A 23,592-nucleotide genomic window follows, 5' to 3' on the forward strand; every position below is an offset into this window, starting at 1 on the left:
CAATGTTTTTTATGAATAAGAAGGTAAAAATTTATTGGGGCTTCAGGCTATTTTAAATTTGATAATATGGCCAAAACCGGTTTGGCTCAGTGGATAGAGCATCAGCCTGCGGACTGAAAGGTCCCAGGTTCGATTCCGGTCAAGGGCATGTAACTTGGTTGCGGGCACGTCCCCAGTAGGAGGTGTGCAGGAGGCAGCTGATCAATGTTTCTCTCTCATCGATGTTTCTGACTATCTATCCCTCTTCCTTCCTCTCTGTAAAAAATCAATAAAATATATTAAAAAAAAAAAAAAAAAGAAAACAACTAAGAAAAAAATAAATAAATAAATAAATTTGATAATATGTTTCCATAAAAAGACCATGAAAAAGGATCCAAAGAAAAATAATTGCTATTACTCTTTCACACTGAGTTTACCAATATATACTTACCATCTAGAACTTCTTCAGAAAACCCTGTTTTCTCAAAATCACTGGTATTCTGATTGTACAAACCAAACAGAAGATAATTTGCCAGCTCTCTACAGCCTTCATTGTACCTGCTATCGATTCCTGCAAGGCAAAGAAGACTCTGATCAGACTCTGGGAGCAAATGAGCCCAAATAGTTTGCCCCTGTTCAGCAAAACCCTGATGAGTAAGTAAAAGGCAATAACCTAGACCAGTTTGTACCAGAAACCAAACTAAGCACCTCTCTGTGAAAGAAGCAGGCCTCAGCATCAATTACCCTTACTTGGATTCAAGAGACTGTCAAACAGCACAGATTATTGAAACTGTTAATTGCCAAAAAGCAATTCTTAAGGATAGAAAAAATCAGAAAATATAATTTAAGTCCTGTCATGGCTGGTTAAAGATTTTGAAATATTTTCAGTTGGAATAGGAATAGCTGTCAGGAAAATATTACTTCTCAAAAAGACCTTTACCAAAACATGTGGGATCAACTAAAGGAGAATTAAGGTGGTTTGAAACAAACTCAAAGATGTGAAGAGGACAAGTGACTGGAACCACACATACCTAAAATTTCACAAATATTTATTAGGCCTAAGGCCCTGTGCTGGATATCAGAGTGTGTGCTGGGCCTACAAATGGCTCTCAGGAAGTTTATAGTCCATTGGGTTGGGTCAGAGATAAATAAAAAGGAAATGAAATAACAACTGCCTTCACTACTGCCTTTCAATGCCATAGTGGTTCTCAATCTTTCTAATGCCGCGATCCTTTAATACAGTTCTCATGATGTGGTAACCCCCAACCATAAAATTATTTTTGTTGCTACTTCATAACTGTAATTTTGCTACTGTTCTGAATCGTAATGTAAATATCTGTGTTTTCCGATCGTCTTAGGCGACCCTGCTAGCGGTTCTCAACCTGTGGGTCGCATAGGCACATATACTACCTGGTTCCTGGGTATCTGTGAAGGCCCAGAGCTAAGGGATGTATTAAGGGCAGGAGTCAGCTGTCTGTGTGAGATAAGAAGAAGGAGTTGGGGCAGAAGGAGCTCCAAGAATGAAAATATGGCTGGAGCCTGGAAAAAAGAACTGCCAATGGTCATTCAGACCACTGAAAAGTAATAGTCATTCAGAGCAGAGAGGCCTCGAGATTGCCTATGTCAGAGGACTTCTAATATGGGAGGACTCCTTTCTCAGCTGCGATAAAAGCAGCACAGTGCTGTTCTTTCCCATCCAACAGTTCAGTGAAGGGAGGGGTGAAAAAGAATCAAAAGCAGGAATAGCCTGGCTTACATAACGCCAAAAGTTGAAAGGGCTACGAAGTTAAAAATAACCAGTGGATTGGATAGGCCTAGTTGTAGCATGTCCCCTTGTAAGGGTTCCAGTTACCTAAATTGCCACATAAATTGCTAACATTAAAAGACTGACCATGTAAAATTAAAGCAAAAGAAACTATATGTAAGCACTGTGCTCTAATTGATAAAGTTTTTTCTCATAGGGTATTATGGGCTAACAAATCTGATACTACTACACAGGTATACTGGAATTAAATGGATGGTAAATGGTAGGTGTCATGTTTCTCACTGGTGGAATGGAAGTTTATAGATAAGATAGAAGAGGAGGTCATAGCCGGTTTGGCTCCGTGGATAGAGTGTCAGCCTGCAGACATAGGATCCTGGGTTCGATTCTGGTCAAGGGCACACTGGCAATAGGCAGCCGATCAATGATTCTCTCTCATCATTGATGTTTCTCTCTCTCTCTCCCCCTCTCCTTTCCTCTCTGAAATAAAAATAAACAAACAAACAAATAAATAAATAAGAGGAAACTAGAATGATCCATATGGTAATGAGTCAGAGCTAAAGACATTAATATAAATTCATATTTAACTTAATTTAAATACAGATGATTACATAACATTTACAGATGTGTGTATACACACTAGTTAATATACACACATATATTTCCTTACTCTGTCAGCTGAGAGGGCCTAGAAGCAATGATATCCCAGCAGCAATTAGTACACTCAGATTGGTTTTTAATACCATTCTCCAGTAAAAAAAACAGGGCTCCTTAGAGAAACGGCTGATTTTAGGACTGGAGCAGGAAATATGCACAATAAGCCTGGAGCATCTAAGAGTGCCAGAAAGTACAAAAGTACTAAACAAACAAACAACTTTGGAGGCAGTGTATCAAAGGGAGGGACACAGACACAGGAGCCAATTGAAAGAGCTCTAAATGGCCGAAGCTGGAACAACTTGAAGTAGGAAGTAGTAGAGTATTATAACTCAAACTATAAAATAAATATCCACAAGTCCATACTGATACAAATGATTGGATAAATAAATAAATGTGGGAGAAGAGACAAATCTCCCATGCAGAAGAATTTCAATAATTTATGTAAATACTCCCATCTCAGGTGATGGAGCATAACTCCTGGCTCCTTAAGAGTGGCCTACGTAGTGACTTCCTTCCAAAGAGTACAGAAGGAAAGGAGAGCTGGAGAGAGTATTTCATAGTGCAGAACCTGAAAACACTACCTTAGCCAGGTGATCAAGGCTAACAGAAACAGTGAAAAGTCATGCTGATAGTATGTATCCTTGATATCATGTGATGAAAATGGCATGTTACTTTACTGGTCTTCCACCCCAAAACTCTTAACCCCATTCTAATCATGAAAAAGATAAGAAAAAGAAAAACCCTATTAGAGAGACATGCTACTTGACTAGCACTCCTGAAAACTGTCAAGGTCAACAAGGAAAGTCTGAGAAACTGTTACAGTCAACAGGAGCTTGAGAAGACATGGCAACTAATTTAACATGGTACCTTGGATGGGATCCTGGAATAGAAAAAGATTCTCTCTCATCACTGATTTCTCTCTCTCTCTCTCTCTCTCTCTCTCTCTCTCTCTCTCTCTCTCTTTCTCTCTCTCTCTCCTTCTCCCTTCCTCTATCCAAAATAAATAAAAACATATTTTTTTTAAAAAAAAGAATATACAAGTCTCAAGGCATTGAGCAAAAAAGAAAAAAAAAAGAAGAGAAAAAACTCATTGACATGGAGTGTGGTGATTGGGCGGGTGGGAGTGGGTGAAGGTGGAGGATGGTTTGGGGATAAATGGTGATGGAAAAAAAAATAAAATAAAGGGAGAAAAATACAAGTTTCCTAACTGATACTTTCACATAAAGTTCTGTCCTGAAGGTTTACTTTTTACCTCCATTTCAAACCCAACTTCAAACACATAAATTTCTGCAACATTTTAGTATTCCATATTCAAGTAGTCAATCTGATATTTAAAAAACTCTAAGATAATATGGTCAAGTGAAAATTTTAAAAATTAGGTTAACAACAATATGCATAAAATGTTCCCATTTGTGTTAAAAAAAAATGATACAGTTGACAATGTTATCTCTGGGGAGTGGGAGTGGGAGTGGGTATCTGGGATGGTTAGGCAGCTCTGTTCATTATTACTCATGTATTGTCTTAATTTTAAATTATATAATATATTTTCATAATAAAAATTTTTAAAGAACAAATAAATGCATAATTTTGCCACTCTGTGGCCCTGAGCAAGTCTGTTTAATCTCCTAGAATCTCAGTTGCCTCTTCTGTAAAAAAAAAAAAGGGACAACACTGCTCCCTTGTAAGTTTGCTGTAAGGAGAAATGAGGTAATATGTACAAAATGCCTGCTCTGTGGTAGGTACTCCTTATCTTACTGATATCTTACCCAAACTCATTTAAACAGCAACGGATTTCAGGGGAACAAGAGCAGGGGACACTAACCCACGGCTGATCTCACAATGATACTATTATCAGTATCTTTCTGTGAACAGAAACCTATTTGCCCCAGCCCTGAGTCCCACCTTATTAAAAGCACTGACCTAGAATGCAGAGGATCCCATCGGGTCGAGACTTGCTGCTCTGGGTCAGGATGCTCTGAACCTGGCGGAGTCGGCTGCAGCTGCAACAAGAACAGAAATCAACTCCCTCAGTACCAGCAAACGAAGGCATGAGGAAGAATGACTGCTAGGGATGGAAACTGGTCCTTGTCTGGTTTTGGTATCAAAACCACAAAATGAATAGGGAAATGTTCCTTTCTCTTCTATTTTCCAGAAGTGATTATGCAGAATTGGTCACAGGACTAAGTCTGAACTGCTGATTACAAACTTGATGGTCAGTGGCTCTCTGGCTCAACGGAGGATGGAGCTAAAGGCCTTCTCATGGTCAATGCTGGACAACACTGGGACTCAGCAGCTTAGCAGAAAGACCTCCAATGACTTATTTCTGAGGATGACTGAAGAGTTTCCACACTGATTTGCCCTAACTGTGGACCTCACCAATCGGTCAAAACCAAACACAGAAGACCAAACAGATAAAAACAAACTGGTGTAAAGATCTAAACCAAGCTTTGATTCACCATCACAACTCTACCTGTAGAAAGTGTCACCACTGAGTACTTGTTCCCATTTTGGTGCAGATCTATTATTCCTTTGGCCTTAGGAATATCCCTTTCCTCCTAAACAAAGTACAAGGAGAGGCACTCCCAGACATTAATATCACTTCTAAGGACCCATGCTCCCATACCAACCCCTCCTCCTTACCAGCAGTGCTAGAGAGAGGTGCTCAATTTCCTGCTCAAGAATGATCCTTCTACTGGGTCTCTCCGCTCTCCCTCCCAATCCCCCATCACCTCCAGGTTTAGGATCTACCTCCATTATTAATTCCCTAACACTAATATAATTAATTTTTCCCTACAGTCAATATATTTCCAGCCCTATCACATCCATTATTAACTAAGATTTTCCACAAGCCAACTACACTAACTGTTCTGTCCATGACAACCAGATTGCATCCCCAACCCTCACTGAGTCTGCTCTGGTACACTGCCCTACACTCACCCAAGCAACAATATTTCTAGCCAACAATACTAATTTCCTTCCCGGATACCTTTTCTCCACTGGATTCTTTCTGATATTCCCATGGCCCAAGTCATCCACTCCATGATTTAGTGATCATTAGCACTGTCTTCACTCAAGATCTTCACAATCTTCCATGTAATACCAAAACCATGTAAAGGCATTACCAAGAAAAATAAACAAACAAAAAAACCCAACAGACCAATATCTATCATGAATATAGATGTAAAAACCTTAATAAACTACCAGCAAGTAGAACTCAAAAACATACAAAAAGAATTACAGCAGGTCCTCAAATAACACAGTTATAAAATTGATGAGAAAAAAAAAAATCAATTCCCAGCCAGGGACACTATATGTGTGGAGTTTGCATGCTCTCTCCAAGTCTGTGTGGGTTTTCTCCAGGACCTACTCCGGTTTCCTCCTACACCCAAAGATGTGCACATGAGGTGAATTGGTGTGTCTAATTTGTCCCAGTCTGAGTGAGTGTGGGTGTGGGTGTGGTTGTGTGCATGAGTGTACCCTGATATGCAAGGGTGTCTTGTCCAGGATTGGTCCCTGCCTTGTGCCCTGAGCTGCCAGGAGAGGACCCAGCCACCTGCAACCCCTGACTGAAATAAGTGGATTACAAATTAATTACTTTACTTGTTTTTATTAATCTTTCTTAAATGTATATATAGCTCACATTTACTTCAATGTTTAATATTAGAAGTGTTTTGAGCCTTTGTTTGCAAGTTTGGTGGTTTTTGTGACCAGAAATATACCAAAGGAATTTAACTCTTGTTTTTATAAATTAACCTATGGTAAAATTAGTCTTGTAAGTTGCAGTTTCCAAGAACCTATCATTGATGCTAAGTGAGGACTTCCTTTATACACCATGACCAAGAGCGGGCTTATCCCAGGGATGCAGGGCTGGTTCATATGGGTAGCTTGAACAATTTAATCCACCATTATGAAAAGCTAAAGAAGAAAAAAAAACCTGACACAACCATATTACTGATATAGAAAAATCATTTGACAAAATTTAATACCCATCTATATTATAAAAGGCCTGTGGCCCTCATGCCTTAACGACCAAAGACTGGTGCGGGTGGGCGAGGCTGTGAGCACCACGAGGAGCGCATGGGTGGGCAGGGTTGCGAGCATGGTGGGGCGCATGCGGGTGGGTGGGGCTGTGTGATTTCACACGCTGGGCTTCTAGCTTATAATAAAAACACTCAGAGAACTAGGAATATACAAGTTTCCTCAACTTGATAATGTATGTCTACAAAAACCTTCAAAGCAAAGTTTTGAATTACACTTAATGGTGAGCCAAGTTTTTCCTCTAAAATGAGAAATAAGAAAAGGGTGTCTGCTCTCACCACTCCTATTCAGCAGAATATTGGAAGTTCTAGCCCTTTGGTTGGCTAACCGCGGCTCGCGAGCCACATGCGGCTCTTTGGCCCCTTGAGTGTGGCTCTTCCACAAAATACCACGGCCTGGGCGAGTCTATTTTGAAGAATTGGCGTTAGAAGAAGTTTAAGTTTAAAAAATTTGGCTCTCAAAAGAAATTTCAATCATTGTACTGTTGATATTTGGCTCTGTTGACTAATGAGTTTGCCGACAACTATTCTAGCCAATGTAATAAGGCAAAAAAATAAAAGGCATACAAATTGAAAATGACGTAGGGAATATCAAAGAATCTACAAAAAAACTTCTGGAACTCATAACTGAGTTCAACAAGTTTGCAAGATCACTATGTAAAAATCAATTGTATTTCTACATAAAAACAACAAACACATGGAAACCAAAATTAAAAGTACAATATTATTTAAATATAAATCTAACAAAACATGCATAAGACTTATAAACTACATACTACAAAACACTGATAAAGAAAATCAAAGAATATTTATGTACATGGAGAGACATAATGTGTGCATGGATTGGAAAATTCAACATAATGTAGATGTCCATTCTCTCCAAATTGATATACAGGATTAAAACAACTCATATCAAAAATTCCAACAGATTTTTTGTAGACATAGACAAAATAACTCTAAAACTTACATGAAAAGGCAAAGGAACTAGAATAGCTAAAACAATTTTTTTTTGGGGGGGGACAAAGGGGGAGAAATCACTTGACATAATGCCAAGACTTAGACAGCTAAAGTAATCAAGACTGAGTGGTATTGGTTGAGAGACAGACACATAGCTCAATGGAACAGTACAGAGTAGCTGTAAATAGACCTAGACAAATATAGCCAACTAATTTAGGGCAAAGCTTCAAAAGCAATTCAATGAAAGAAGGATAGTCTTCTCAATAAAGGATGTTGGAGCAAATGGATATCCATAGACAAAAACATGAACCTCAACCTAAACCTTACACTTTACACAAAAATTAACTCAAAATAGATCATATATTTAAATTTTTTAAATGTAAAAGTATAAAATCTTTAGAAAAAAAAATTTAGGACTCAGGGTTTGATGAAGTTCTTTCTTAGACTTAATACCAAAAATATGAACCATAAAAGAAAAATATGATACATAGACTTCATCAAAATTTTAAATGTTGCTTTGTGAAAGACCCTGTTGAGACAATGAAAAGGCAAGCTAAGCCCTAGCTAGTTTGGCTCAGTGGATAGCGCGTCGGACTGTGGACTGAAGGGTCTCAGGTTTGACTACGGTCAGGGGCACATGCCCGGGTTATGGGCTCGGTCCCCAGTTGGGGGTGTGCAGAAGGCAGGCGATCGGTGTTTCTCTCTCTTCATTGATGTTTCTATCTCTCTCTCCCTCACCCTTCGGCTCTGAAATCATAAAAGACAAGCTAAGATTGGGAGAACATATTTGCAAATCACATATCTGACAGTAGAATACATAAAGTAAGAACTCTCAAAATTCAACAGTAAAAAATATACAATTAGAAAATGGGAAACAAGCATGAAGGAACATTTCTTCAAAGAGGACACAGAGATGGCACATGAAAACATGTTTACCAACATTAACCATTAGGGAAATGCAAATTAAAATCAGAATATTACTACACACCTATTAGAAAAGCTAAAATAAAAATGACAATACCAAAATTCTGGTGACAATTCAGAGAAATTGGATCATTAATATATTTCTGAAAGAAATTAAAATTAAGGAAGATAGCAATAATGGAAATACATATGTGTTCATAAATAGGAAGACTTAATATTGTTAAACTGTCAATACTATACAAAGAAATCTATAGCAATCTCTATAAAAAATCCCAAGGATGTTTTTGCAGAAATAAAACAATCCATCCTAAAATTCATATGAACTCTCAAGGAACCCAGAATAGCCAAAACAATATTGAAAAAGGACAAAGATGGAGGACACACTTCCTGATTTCAAAAGTTACTACAAAGCTACAGTAATCAAAGCAGCACTGGCCGGTGTGGCGTAGTGGGTTGGAGTGTCGCACCTCTCTCTAAAATCAGTAAACATGTCCTTAGGTAAGGATTTTTTTAAAAAGGCAGTGTGGTACTGGCAATTTTTGACAAGGGTACCAAGACCATTCATTGAAAAAGTACAGTTTTTTCAAAAAACGGTTTTGAGAAAACTGTATATCCACATGCAAAATAATGAATTTGAAGCCTTACCTTACACCATATATACAAAATTTAATTTCAAATAGAATAAAGAGTCCTGACCAGTTGGATGAACATTCACCTATTCAATAAATGGTGACAGAGCAAAAGGTCGCTGGTTCAGAGAAACCAAGACGGCGGCATAGATAAATACCTGAACTTGCTGCCTCCCACAACCACTTCAAAACTACAACTAAAAGACAAAACGGACATCATCCAGAACCACAGGAAGGTTGGCTGACTGGAAATTCTACAACTAGAAGGGAAGAGAAAAGCACACTGAGACTCAGAGGAGCTGCGGAAATAAAGTGCAGAGGTACGGAGGCGCGTGCACGGAGAGGGCTGGCAACTGAGTACGTGGCTGGTTTTTTCAATCCGCAGGGAGATACAAGCTCCCGACTGCTCTGAACTCCAGTTCCGGGCAAGACTCTGGCGACCCAGACTCATACGGGGAGAAACTGGACTGTCTGGCAGCGAGTGGAACTCCAGGGCGGCTTTCTCTCAGAGGTGCTTGCAGTGATTACCAAGGGACACTGAGACCCGAGGGCCTCTTAGGGCAGGGCTGATGGGGAAGCCATTGCTGTTTGCTCCACCCTGAGACTCCGCCCCACCCCAGCTGTGCACAGAGGCTTTTGCATATGAATGGCCTGGCCCTTTGAATTCTAAACTTACCTAACAAACTGCAGCTGAGTCAGAGAGACCCAGAACATCCAAAAGAAGGCTCAGGGCCCCACAGCAGCTTGCATTGCTTAACAGCTGGGCCTCATCAGGGCACCTCCAAACCCCAAACAAAGAAGAGGAATCTGCAGATCTCTCCATAGCTCCTGCTGGCTGGCCTCAGGCAGAGGCTAAATTAGCACCTCCTGGGAGATCCAAGAGCCAGTGTATGCAGGGGTCAGAGTAGGACCATCCAGATTACAACTCCTCAGATCCATAAGGGACACACTCAAGGGCAGACTCAGTGAGCACCAAAGCCCCACTGAAGCAAGTCTTGCCTCATAAGGGTGTCTCCAGCACAGAAGTTCTACCACTGTAGACACAGCTGATCCTCACAGCCAATTGGCCTGGAGGTCAATTCCTCCCAGTGATACCAACAACAATCAAGGCTTAACTACAACAAGACTGTGCATACAGCCCACAAAGGGGTGCCTCAAGAGTGTCCACCTCAGGTAACTGGGGAGGCTGAGCCACTAGGCCCTATAGGACACCTAGCACACAAAGCCACTCTATCAACACAGGGAAGCAGCCAAAATGCGGAGACAAAGAAACAGGTCACAAATGAAAGAAATGGAGGAAAGCAAACTACTGGATATAGAATTCAAAACCATGGTTATAAGGTTTTTCTAGAAACCACTGATAAATTTAGTGAGACCCTCGAGGATATGAAAAAGGACCAACTAGAAATTAAGCATACACTGACTGAAATAAAGAATAATATACAGAGATCCAACAGCAGACTAGAGCAGTGGTCGGCAAACCATGGCCTGTGAGCCACATGCGGCTCTTTGGCCCCTTGAGTGTGGCTCTTCCACAAAATACCATGGCCTGGGCGAGTCTATTTTGAAGAAGTGGCATTAGAAGAAGTTTAAGTTTAAAAAATTTGGCTCTCAAAAGAAATTTCAATCGTTGTACTGTTTATATTTGGCTCTGTTGACTAATGAGTTTGCCGACCACTGGACTAGAGGATCGCAAGAATCAAGTCAAAGATTTGAAATACAAAGAAGCAAAAAACACCCAGCCAGAAAAGAAAAAAGAAAAAAGAATCCAAAAATATGAAGATAGTGTAAGGAGCCTCTGGGACAACTTCAAGTGTACCAACATCTGAATTATGTAGGTGCCAGAAGAAGAGAGAGAACAAGATATTGAAAACCTATTTGAAGAAACAATGACAGAAAACTTCCCCCACCTGGTGAAAGAAATAGACTTACAAGTCCAGGAAGCGCACAAAACCCCAAACAAAAGGAATCCAAAGAGGACCACACCAAGACACATCATAATTAAAATGCCAAGAGCAAAAGACAAAGAGAGAATATTAAAAGCAGCAAGAGAAAAACAGTTAGTTACCTACAAGGGCGTACCCATACAATTGTCAGCTGATTTCTCAACAGAAACTATGCAGGCCAGAAGGGAGTGGCAAGAAATATTCAAAGTGATGAATAGCAAGACCCTATAACCAAGATTACTCTACCCAGCAAAGCTATCATTCAGAACTGAAGGTCAGATAAAGAGCTTCATAGATAAGAAAAAGCTAAAGGAGTTCATCACCGCCAAATCAGTATTATATAAAATGCTGAAAGGTATTCTTTAAGAAGAGGAAGAAGAAGAAAAAGGTAAAGATAAAAATTATGAACAAATACATATCTATCAACAAGTGAATCTAAAATTAAGTGAATAAAAAATCTGATGAACAGAATAAACTGGTAAATATAATAGAACCAGGGACATAGAAAGGGAGTGGACTGACAATCCTTGGGGGGAAAGGGGTGTGAGGGATGCGGGAAGAGACTGGACAAAAATCATACACCTATGGATGAGGACAGTGGGGGGGTGGTAAGGGCATGGGATGGGTTGAGAACTGGGTGGAGGGGAGCTATGGGGGGCAGGGGGGAAGAGGAACAACTGTAATAATCTGAACAATAAAGATTTAATAATTTAAAAAAAAGGGTGGCTGGTTCAGGATCAGGGTACACACCTGGGTTGTGGGTTCAATACCCAGTAGGGGATGTGCAGGAGACAGCTGATGGATGTTTTTCTCTCACATTGTGTTTTTCTCTCTCTCTTTCTCTCCTCCTCTCTCTTCCCATCTCTCTAAAATCAATAAAAAATATTTTTAAGAAGAGTAAAGACCTAAATGTAAACCTAAAACCATAAAACTTTTATATGAAAACATATGAAAAAACATATGAAAAGCTTCAAGACATTGGATTTGGCAATGATTTCTGGCTATGTCACTGAAAGCACAGACAACAAAAGAAAAAATATAAATCAGATTTCACCAAAATTAAAAATTTATGTTTTCCAAAGGACACAACAGAATGAAAAGGCAACCCAAAGAATGGGAGAAAATATTTGCAAAATCATTTACCTAATAAGTGGCTAATATTCAGAATATATGAAGTCCTAAAACTCAAGAAAAACAAAAAACCTATTCAAAATTGAATAGACATTTCTCCAATGAAGATATACAAATGGCCACTAAGCATATGAAAATACGCTCAATAGCACTAATCATTATGGAAATGAAAATCAAAACCTCAAAGAGATACTACTCCCACACAAAGTAAGATGGCTACTATAAACACACACACACTAAACAAACAAACAAACAAACATAAAACAACCTCAGAAAATAACAAATATTAGAAAGGATGGAGAGAAATTGGAAACTTTGTGGGAATGTAAAACAGTGCAGCCCCCGTGAAAAAGAGTATGGAGGTTCCTCAAAAAATAAAAAATAGAATCATCATATGATGCAACAATTCCACTCTGGGCATATAGCCAAAAGAATTAAAAGCAAGGACTCATGGATGTTTGTACATCCATGTTCATAGTAGCATTATTCACAACAATCAAAGGATAGAAGCAAGGCAAGTGTCTATCCACAGAAAAATAATAAACTATGGGGTATATGTACAATATATTATTAAATCTTTAAAAGGACAGAAATTCTGGCACATGCTAAAACATGAATGAACCTTGAGGACATTATAGTAAGTGAAATATGCCAGTCACAAAAGGACATGATTCCACTTAATGAGGTTCTTAGAATAGTCAAATTCATAATGACAGAAAGTAGAATGGTGGTTGCCAGGAGCTAGGGGAACAAAATGAGGAGTTATTCTTTAATAGGTACAGAATTTCAGTTTTGTGGTGGATGGATAGTGGTGATTACAGCACAATGTGAATGTACTTAATGCCACTAAACTGTACACTTAAAAAGTAGTTAAAATGGCAAATTTTATGTTTATTTTATCACAATTAAAAATTTTTTAAGTTATAAAAAGTCAATCTCATGCAAAACAAAAATAACAAAGAGGGAAAACTCTTCTAATATAGAAGAGATTAAAGAATAATAATACAATGCCACGTATGAAATGTAATATGTTTTTTAAAAATATGTTTTTATTGATTTCAGAGAGATGAAGAAAGTGGGAGAAAGAGAAACATCAAAGATGAGAAATCACTGATCGGCTGCCTCCTGCACGCCCCCTACTGGGGATTGAGTCCACAAGCCTGGCATGTGCCTTGACCAGAATCGAACCATAACCTTCTGGTTCATAGGTCAATGCTCAACCACTGAGCCACACTAGCCGGGCTGTAATATGATTTTTAAAAAATATTTTATACTGATTTTTTGAGAGAGGAAAGGTGAGTGAGAGTAAGAGAGAAACAGAGAAGCATCGATCAGACTGTCAAACCTCAGAGAGAAGATAGGGGAGGATGGAGGTAAGGGGGAAAGATCAACCAAAGGAATTGTATGCATGCATATAAGCCTAACCAATGGACACAGACAACAGGGAGGTGAGTGGGGGGGGGGTGCAATGGGGGGATAAGGACACATATGTAATACCTTAATCAATAGAGAAAAAAAATAAAAGAGCTACTCTCACAATTTGAAAAAAAAGAAGAAGAAACATTGATGTGAGAGTGAAACATCTATCGGCTGCCTCCTACTTGCTCCCTACCAGAGACTGATCCTACAACCCAGGCATATGCCCTGACTAGGAATGGAACCAGCAACTTTTTGGTGCACAGGATGATGCCTACCAACTGAGCCACACCAGCCAGGACAAATGTAATATGATTTTTTTAAAAAAGTGAAACATCCATGAGACATCTGGGAAAACCTGAAGGTAGACTAGGTCAGTGGTCGGCAAACTGCGGCTCGCGAGCCACATGCAGCTCTTTGGCCCCTTGAGTGTGGCTCTTCCACAGAGTACCACGGCCTGGGTGAGTCTATTTTGAAGAAGTGGTGTTAGAAGAAGTTTCAAGTTTAAAAAAATTGGCTCTCAAAACAAATTTCAGCCCTAACCGGTTTGGCTCAGTGGATAGAGCATCGGCCTGCGGACTGAAGGGTCCCGAGTTCGATTCCGGTCAAGGGCATGTGCCTTGGTTGAGGGCACATCCCCAGTAGGGGGTGTGCAAGAGGCAGCTGACTGATGTTACTCTCTCATGGATGTTTCTAACTCTCTATCCCTCTCCCTTCCTCTCTGTAAAAAAATCAATAAAATATATATATTTTTAAAAAATGGACAAAAGATCTGAATAAACGTTAAAAAAAAAAAAAAGAAATTTCAATCGTTGTACTGTTGGTATATGGCTCTGTTGACTAATGAGTTTGCCGACCACTGGACTAGGTATTTGATGATAGTAAGCAATTACTGTTAACTTTCTTGGGTGAGATGATATTATGGTGAAATAGAATGTGCTTTTTCTTAGCAGCTGCATGAGGGATTACTTAGGAGTAAAGTGATGTCTGCAACTTATCTGAAAAGGGGGGGGGGGAGAAAATAAAAATAATGCACATATAGCAAAATGTTAAAAAATTGTTGAATCTAAGTGGTAGGTATAACAAGTATTCATTGTACTATTCTTTTACCTTTTCTGTACTGTTTGAACATTTTTATAATACAAATCTGGGGCTGGAGATAAGGGAAACATGTGGAGTAACTAAGGGTTTTAGAAGTAGCATAACAGAAACTGCAAGTCTACCAAGATTAAAGAAAACTTCTTTCCCTGGGAAATGGTTGCCTGCCTCTCACTTTTTCTTGTTTTATATAAGATTGACCTTGCAATCATTCTGTACACTAGAAATATTTCATCAAGTTTGTCCTTTGGCCCATTTCCCTACCCATGTGGACAGTAGGCTACCAAGGTTACCAAGAACTCTTTGGTTTTCAAACTTACAAGAAGCTAGTGACAAAAGCATAAGTAGTTCATGTGACCAGGAAACAAACAGCTCCCCCACTACTGCTGTGGAAAGCCAAGACAATACTGAACACAAAAACAAAGAGTTTCTTTTCTACAAGTATCCTGGCCAAATAAAGTAGAAGCATTGGTATCTCTTACTTTCTTGTCAAATGGGTAAAGCTAAATTCAGGTCTCCTTTTCATTTGTACATTTTCTTGCTCCCCAAATTTAATTTTTAACCAGATATAGTCTATTTGTCACTGAACCATTAAACTTGTTACTTACTGAAATATTTGCCTATTTAAAAAAAAGACCTGGTAAGTAATAGGAAGAAAACCACATCCATATTTCCAGCACCCAGACTTAATATTTTAGCACATTTGCTTTAATTTACAGTAGTGCCTTTTAAAATTATGCATATAAAATATTAATTTGTTATACTTTTTTATGAAAAGAAATATCACATATAAAACTGAAGTCTTCATTGTTCCTCACCCCCAGAGGTTACCATTATGAGTTTATGTATTCATCCAGACCTTTTTTAATATATATTTTCAACACATACACCAATCCCACTCAGTAATAGTACTGCCCTCTAGCTCCCAGGTCTACCTGAGCAAAGTTGGCATATCCTGGGTAGACAGCCTCTGGTCACCCATAACTCCTTTAGAATAACAGTAGACTGAGCAGACCCAATAATGCAGTTTATGTTAAATATGCTGCTTGTATACTATACTTTATCTCTAACTTTCCTTGGATTCAGACTAAGAATAGACAGGAGACAAGATGAAGAAACCACAGCCTAAACAGAAGCAGTTTTGCTCAAGGTCACAAGGTTAAATAAAGATTAACAGCACCAGAATCTGAATGACTAGGTACCCTGACTCTGAACCTTTTCTTTCTGATATACCTCACCTCACTGATTTCCTGACAATAAAATTAGCCACAGATATTTTAAAATTCTAAACAACTGTCTCTGTTCTTCCCATTTCCTGATTTATATGTAACAGTTAATTCACTGCTCACTGCTTTTATAAGTTACTGTATACACAGCCACGTTTATTTTCTTGTTTGTTTGTATTTCATTATCCTGGTTCCCTAGAAATGAAGAAAAAAGTTGACAATTTTATTTTTGCTTGTTTTTCCTCTGTAATTTATGCTAACCTTTTGATTTTCAAAACTCAATAAAAACGAATATATTCTCCTATGTATGCTCTGTGTTTTGAATATTTTACAATGTGAATTCTCGTACCAATCTGATTTACCTTATCATGGAAAACCACTGTGAACAATTTGGTGTGACTCTCTCACAGTAAAATACTTAGGTCAGTTTTTGGTGGGGGGGGGGGTGTTGTTTTACATAAAATCATAATCATGATATGCTGCTGTTCTGAAACATGCTCTTTTCACTTACCATTATACCTTAAGATCTTTCCAAGTTAGTACATAGAACCCAACCTCATTTTAAAAACAATTGCACTGTATTCTTTTGTTTTTATTTACCCAGCCACTAGGATTGAGCATTCAGAAATTGTACTATTTTACAAAGCAAACAATTCTTCTTAAAATGAGCAACCTTAATACATTAATCTTTGTCACAAGTATAAAAGTTTCTGGAAGGCAGAGACTTAAAAGTAACACTGCCGGGTTAAGAGGTATCTGCATTTTAAATTTTGACAGTGCTTACCAAATTGTTTCCTTAAAACACTCACCTAGACTCTTGAGACCAAATCACGATGATGAGTATTTGAGGGTGGGTGGATAAGAGGGGAGTGGCAGGAATGGAACCAACTTTTTTTTGTATTTTGTATTGTATGTTTTTTTCAACATGTAACCAATCAGTATCGTGTCAATATAGTCAGCCAATGAACCGAAAAACAAACAAATAAATAAACAAAAAACAGAAAAAACCCCACTCACCTACAATTTCTCAGAATACCTGTTTCCCCACAACTTTCCAAACCATGTTGTCACTCTTCAACTAATGTTAATTAAGTTATATTCTCCCTAATCACTAGGTAAGTTGTCAAATGTTTATTGATCATCTGTATTTTTCTATGAATGCATATTCATGTTCTTTACCCATTTTTGTTTGGTCATTTGGTCTTTTTCCCCTGAATAATTTATATATTCGATCATATTTTAAAAGTTGTTTTTTGGCCATATGTTGCAAATATTTTCTTCAAACTTCTAAACTTTGTATGGTATCTTTTTCAGACAGAAGTTTAAAAGTCTTATATAATTAAATGTTTTAATTTTATTTTTAAGCTTAGGGGTTTTATGTCTTTCTTTTGTGTCTTCCCCACTTAGTACTAGTATTATAAAAGTATAATAATAAAATACCAATATTTCATTAATTACATGTGTATGTGTATTTTAAAAATTTAGCTCTTTGCTCCTCTGGAATTTGCTTTTAACCTTTGTGAAGCAGGAATCTGACTATATTTCCCCTTCAAAATATAATTGACCCAAGATCATATATTGATGACCGTTTTAATCCTCTGATGTGGAATGCCACTTTTAGCATATGTTAAACTGCCATATATAGTTGGATCTTTTTTATCTTTATTTGATCCGTTTACCTATGTTCACAGAAACAGTACACTTAAAAAATAATTGGAGCTTTAAATGTCATCTCTTGAACTTTCTAGTTTATGGATTATTTTTTAGTATCTGCCAAGGTGCATCCTTTTATCATTGTTTCAAAGATCCCGTGGCTTTTATTGAGCACTTTCTCTTTAAGATGAAGTTTAAAGTCCATAAACTTGTTAAGATCCATAAAAATTCCCATTGATATTTTGTATTGTGATCATATTGAGTGTGGACAGTACTGAGCTCCCAATCAGGGACATGATATGTCTTTCCATTCATTCCTCTCTGTTTTATACCCTTCTGTCAAGTTTTATATTGTTATTTATAGAGGTCTTATAAATTCCTTAATAGGTTGATTCCTATGTATTTTATAGTTTTTGTTCCTATTTTGAATGTCATCCTTAGTCCATTACATTTTCCAAACAACTTTCTAAATTCTCACTTGTTCTAGAGCTGACCAACCAGACATGCAGAAGCCATATTAGGTGGAAGTTTCTGAGGGAGCTCTTGGAAGGGAAGGAACTGACTCAACGGGAAGCTGTCCTTTCTCTTTCCCCTTCTTGCCTGTCAGACATGATATCACAGCTGGAGATCCTACAGCCATTTTGTGACTGAGAAGCTATGGAGAATATGGAGCCCACGTGCTCAGAATAGCAAAATATATACACAGAAGAGGCCTGGTTCCCTGATGACTTTCTACTAAGACTAGCAGGCCCTCCTCTAGACATCTTTTACAAGAAACAATACAAGCCAAAGTTAAGTCAATATTGTTAAGTGTCTTTTACCAGCTGCAAAATGTAGTTCCTAACTGATAGGCCACCTCACCTAAAATAGTTAAAACTCGTGCCCAATTGCAATTCATGCCTACACATATTTCATGAATTTGGGTACACAAGACATTCTAGAAACTAAATTCAAGAGCTTCAGAAAATACTACCCATCACAACTGGAAAATGCTATCTGAAAGTCTGTTCAGTGTATTCTAGTATAGCATCTTATTTTCCATTTTCTTCCTTTCTCCAGCTTTCTCTGAGCATTTCCTCAAACAATCTGTTCTTTGTAAAGTCAGTTTCTCAAGTCTTCATTCAGAAAGCATCCACAATTACTTTCCCCCACTTCTTTGACTACTAAAAGCGTGCTAAATCTGGCCCTGGCCGGTATAGTTCAGTTGGTTGAAGCATTATCCTGTACACCAAAAGGTGGCCAGCATCCAAGCAAGTATACTGGCAGTGAAACTTCACATTTTCAGACATACAAGATCATAGTCATTCTTTGCATTTTGAGTTTTCTTAAGACAGGGACCATCTGTATTACATCAATAATGATTACGTCTGTAGATCTGTAAACCCAAGAGAACCATGGGCATTGGTAACTGGCCAATAAACATCATCTGAAGAGATAACCTGCCTCTGTGAGGCTTTACTTATGTAGAACATCACTATCATGAACCACCTTCTCACCATCTAGCTCACAATTGTGGTTCTTCATTTTCTGAATATCCATGAAATTTAACATAGCCCACAGCTTCACCTGCAATTATTCTCTATTCATTCAATAAATAATTATTGCAAGCAGTGTTGCGTAATTGCTAACAATAGCAGTTCATATTTAGTGAGTGCTGACTGTATGCCAGACACTGATCTAAGCACTAGCAAGCACTGTGGGAAATGGCAATAAAAAACAGTCCCATCCCAGCCTTGGCCAGTGTGGCTCAGTTTGGTTGAGCATTGTCCCATGTGTGCATGGAAGGGTCACCAGCTCGCTTCCTAGTTAGACATATGCCCAGGTTGTGGATTTGGTCCCCAGTTGGGGTGTATGCAGGGGACAACCAATCGATGTTTCGTTCTCACATCGATGTTTCTCTATCTCTCTCTCCCTCTCCTTTCCTTTCTCTCTTACAAACAAAATAAAACAAAACAAAACAAAACCACCATATTTTTTTTAAAGTCCCATCCCTGCCTTAGCTGGTTTGGCTTGGTGGATAAAGCATTGGCCTGCAGACTGAAGGGTCCTAGGTCCGATTCTGGTCAAGGGCACATGGCTGGGTTGCGGGAACAATACCCCATAGGGGGTGTGCAGGAGGTATCCAATCAATGATTCTCTCGCATCATTGATGTTTGTATCTCTCTCTCCCTCTCCCTTCCTCTCTGAAATCAATATAAATATATAAAAAATAAATAAATAAAAGTCCCATCCTTTTGATAATTCCCAGTGGTAACAAAGATGGTCCTTGCTTATGAGTCCCGTAACAAGGAAGAAATCCAACTTGTACATGGAATAAAGAAGCCCCTGCACAAGAACCTCTTAATCAGGTTGTTTTGCTAGATAGGGCACATCTCCAATGGCTTCTCAATAAAGATTGTACGGAAGGTCAAACTTTGAGAGCATGTATGTGTGAAATGTCTGTATCCTTCCCTCACACCTGCCTGAGAGTTTGGCTAGATCCAGAATTCTGGGTGGGAATCCATTTTCTTTCAGAAGGCACTGCTTTTTCCATTATCTTCTAGTTTCCAACCCTACAATTCCTGACCCTATCTATCTATGTAATTTGCAGATATTCTTTTGTCTTTATAGTGCTCAAAAATTTTCATGATGATGTGCCTTGGCATGGCTATTTTTAAATTAATTGTGCTGAATTCTTGGAGAGTCCTTTGAATTTGGAAACTTATGTCCTTCAGTTTTGAGAAATTTTATTTCATTTTGCATGATTTCTTCATGCCATCAAACAATAACCACCCATTATTCCTCCTTGTTACAGACATCTACAAACCTCTGGGTTATTCTGATCTCCACATTCCCTGAAGATTTTAGATTCTGGATCATGGTCTGTTTTGCTATTACTACTTCCTCCTTAATTCATGATATTCTCAATATGCACAGATGCTCCTTCCACTACCTTTATCTCTGTTCCTTTACTCCTGTCTTCTAATGATGTCTTCTGTCCTACCTCAGCTACTCCCTCCCACTATCTCCACATCCAAGCAGCTCAATACAGCTGAAGGAAAAGCATATAACCACACTAACTGGGTATCACCTTAAATTATGACAACAAACACCAAATGTGTACATTTTTGGTGTTGCCTGGCAATCCTAATAAGGCAATATTTCCTTATTCAACTAATTTTTCTCCACACTACTAGATGAATGCTATACCTTCTTTCTCCTCATTCAACACCTCCCCCTTTTCATTTTTAGCTAACAGACTGTCGGAAGCTGCCCATTGTCCTCTGATTGAGACATTGGTAGCTGAAGCAACTTCCACCTGTCCATCTTATGTAAATCCTTGCTGATTGGCTATTATTGGAATTGCCTGCCTCTATGGGTGGATCCCAAACCTTAATAAAAGGGATAGCTAGGTGAGAGCGGGAAGTAGTCCTCCCCCTAGAGGTGGGCTTCCACCTGGACCCCAATATTCCCAAATTAATACTTTTCTAATCTCTTTCATTTGTGTGCGGCCTCCTCCAGAACCCGAACCCTGAACCTGAACCCTGAACCACACGGGACGTGAAAGGGGTTTCCGCAACAGACTTCCTACTTATTTAGCTAAAAACACAGAAGTAATCAGAAGAGAACTTCCACTTTCTTCCACTACCAAGCTATCACTGCACCAGCACTTGTGTCCATATAATTGCCACAGATGAACTGTCCATGCACTACTTTAGCCTGAGGCCAACATATTCATGTATGTCCTAGATCTCATTCTCTCTCACCTATTCAAGGACCTACTTCTGCAATTGTCCCTTCTCTCTCTTTAATCATCAGTTTTTCTTTCTGTACTCCATCATTCCCATCAACTTACAAGCATGCTATAAATTAAAATGTTTGCCCACCTAAAAATAAAAAGGACTCTAACACTCATGCCCATCCAGCCATAGCCCTATTACTCTGCTTTCCCTTACAACAATCCTTGAAACAAAATCACTATTACTATCTATACTGTCATCAATTTCTCTCCTATTTTCTCTTGAACTCACTGCATAAACTTGAACTCACTCCAAGTCACCACTAACCTCCACATTTCCAAATCTAATAGTCTATTCTTAGTCCTCATCAGTATTTATCACTTGGCTTTCCACTGTCTCAGAATCTTCTCCTATCTTGGAGGCAGAAAATCATTTTCCCTAACAAGTTGGAAGATACTGCTACACTTGTCTTTTCTACACGGGATAGCCCAGGGCTTGGATGTTGGTCCTCTTCTCTATCTACATTTACTCTTTGTATCTCTATCTAGTCTCAGAGCTTTTTTTTTTTGTATTTATTATTATTATTATTTTTTTTTAGAGAGAGAAAGAGGAAGGGAAAGAGAAACATCAATTGTTGTTCCACTTATTTATGCATTCATTGATTGCTTCTTGTATGTTCCCTGACTAGAGATTGAACCAACAGCTTTGATGTATTGGGATGACACTCTAACCAACTGAGCTACCTGGCCAGGGCCTAGTCTCACAGATTTAAAATAAAAATTTGGGAGTCATCAGCATATGGATGGTATCTCCAGTCCCAATCTCTCTCTTAAATGTCAGACTTATATATCCAACTGCCTACCCAATATCACCACTTGGATATTTATTACGAAACTCAAAATGAACAAGGCCAAAATTGAACTCTATTTTCTCCACAAACCTGCTCTTATTCCAGTGTTCCCAAATTAATAAATGGCAACTCATTCTTCCAACATCGAGCCCCAAATCAACTGTGCCCTCTTACACTATTGTTCCTTCAGCCCTATTTCTTCCTCAGTACTCATTTATCTCCACCCTGTATTACAATTTTCATTGTTTTGCCTCTTTCTACTTACAAAGGAGATCTTTAAGGGTAGGGGCCTGCCTTATTTGCTTGAATCCAGAACACCTAGCACAGTGTATGTTGGATTATTTGTATAAAGCGGCAGTGAAATGAAACAAATCCTGAGCAGGATCAGATCCCTCTGCAGAAAAAGATTTTGAAGCAGGAAAGCATATTTTATACTGGTTCCTTAGTACAAGTCAAGATAGGTACTTAGTAACAACTCCAAAAGCTTCTTCCTCACTCTACATTTCAAACATCAGTCTCCTGAAAGCTTGCTCTGGGTCCCAGACGGCTGGACTAGCCACCACCTAAGGTACGAACAATCACTAAAGGTAAGAGAGTGGTAAATTACACACCAGAAGGTATAGTATCATTCCTGTGCACATTTCATTGACCTAAAGCAGTGGTCAGCAAACTCATTAGTCAACAGAGCCAAATACCAACAGTACAACGATTGAAATTTCTTTTGAGAGCCAGATTTTTTAAACTTAAACTTCTTCTAATGCCACTTCTTCAAAATAGACTCGCCCAGGCCGTGGTATTTTGTGGAAGAGCCACACTCAAGGGGCCAAAGAGCCACATGTGGCTTGCGAGCCGTGGTTTGCCGACCACTGACCTAAAGGAACTCACAAGGCCATACCCAAACCCAACTTCAAAGGGGGCAAGCAAGTACAATAGTTACCACATGTCCACATGGACAGCACTAATGACTACTATATCCTTTAAAAAAAGCTTCTAGTTCTAAGCAAAAGATTTTAACACCTGATTTCTATTCCTTATCTGCGAAAATAGACACCACCACTAAACCACACACTTGCAAAATACTATCTATGGGTCTTTAGGAATGTAACTTCACCAGTTAGGCCTGCCCCTGTCATCACTTAGGAGTTAGAGTTAAGCAAAGAAGATAAGTATAGGTGACAGGAAAGTGCTGAGCCCAAATGTGCTAGAAATGTTCAATGTCAAAAATCAGGGAAAGGGTTTAATGGGTAAGAAAACCATGTTCAGTTATGCAGAGGTGGAGAACGGAGGGGAACCTTCATCAAATTTCTTTTATCAAAGGTATGAAACAGCCAGGTCTTGGGGTTCCTTGCACTACCCCTTGTCCGGAGACCAACAAATTTCACTCAAACTACTCAGTGGAAGATTCCGAGTTTGATTAGTAAAGTTAACCAACATTTATCTTTTTAGCATAAAAACACTACTTTAAAAATAGCTGCACCCTGCCATGTTTTTAGAAATAGGGAAGGCAGCATTATTTTAGAGATGGATTTCACGGGGAAGCTCTTTCCCCCGCCCCCCCCCCCCCCGAAAGTCTCAAAAACTCGAGATTCCTACGCTTAAGATGATGGG

The 23,592-nt window shown here is 38.7% G+C and overlaps 1 protein-coding gene across 3 annotated transcripts in view; it reads right to left on the reverse strand.

The window, feature by feature from the left end:
- The window catches only part of DNAAF9 (dynein axonemal assembly factor 9), a 136,609-nt gene that overhangs the window by 111,122 nt on the left and 1,895 nt on the right, over positions 1-23,592 (reverse strand). For all 3 annotated transcript variants that reach the window (XM_080685377.1, XM_080685376.1, XM_080685378.1), the window contains exons 2-3: positions 4,319-4,398; positions 431-550 (exon numbers count right to left, since the gene is read on the reverse strand). In XM_080685377.1, the coding sequence (XP_080541503.1) occupies positions 431-550; positions 4,319-4,398 (200 nt within the window). The remainder of the gene's footprint in view (positions 1-430; positions 551-4,318; positions 4,399-23,592) is intronic.

The sequence above is a fragment of the Plecotus auritus genome, assembly GCF_963455305.1.
Source record: "Plecotus auritus genome assembly, chromosome: 8".
NCBI lineage: Eukaryota > Metazoa > Chordata > Mammalia > Chiroptera > Vespertilionidae > Plecotus > Plecotus auritus.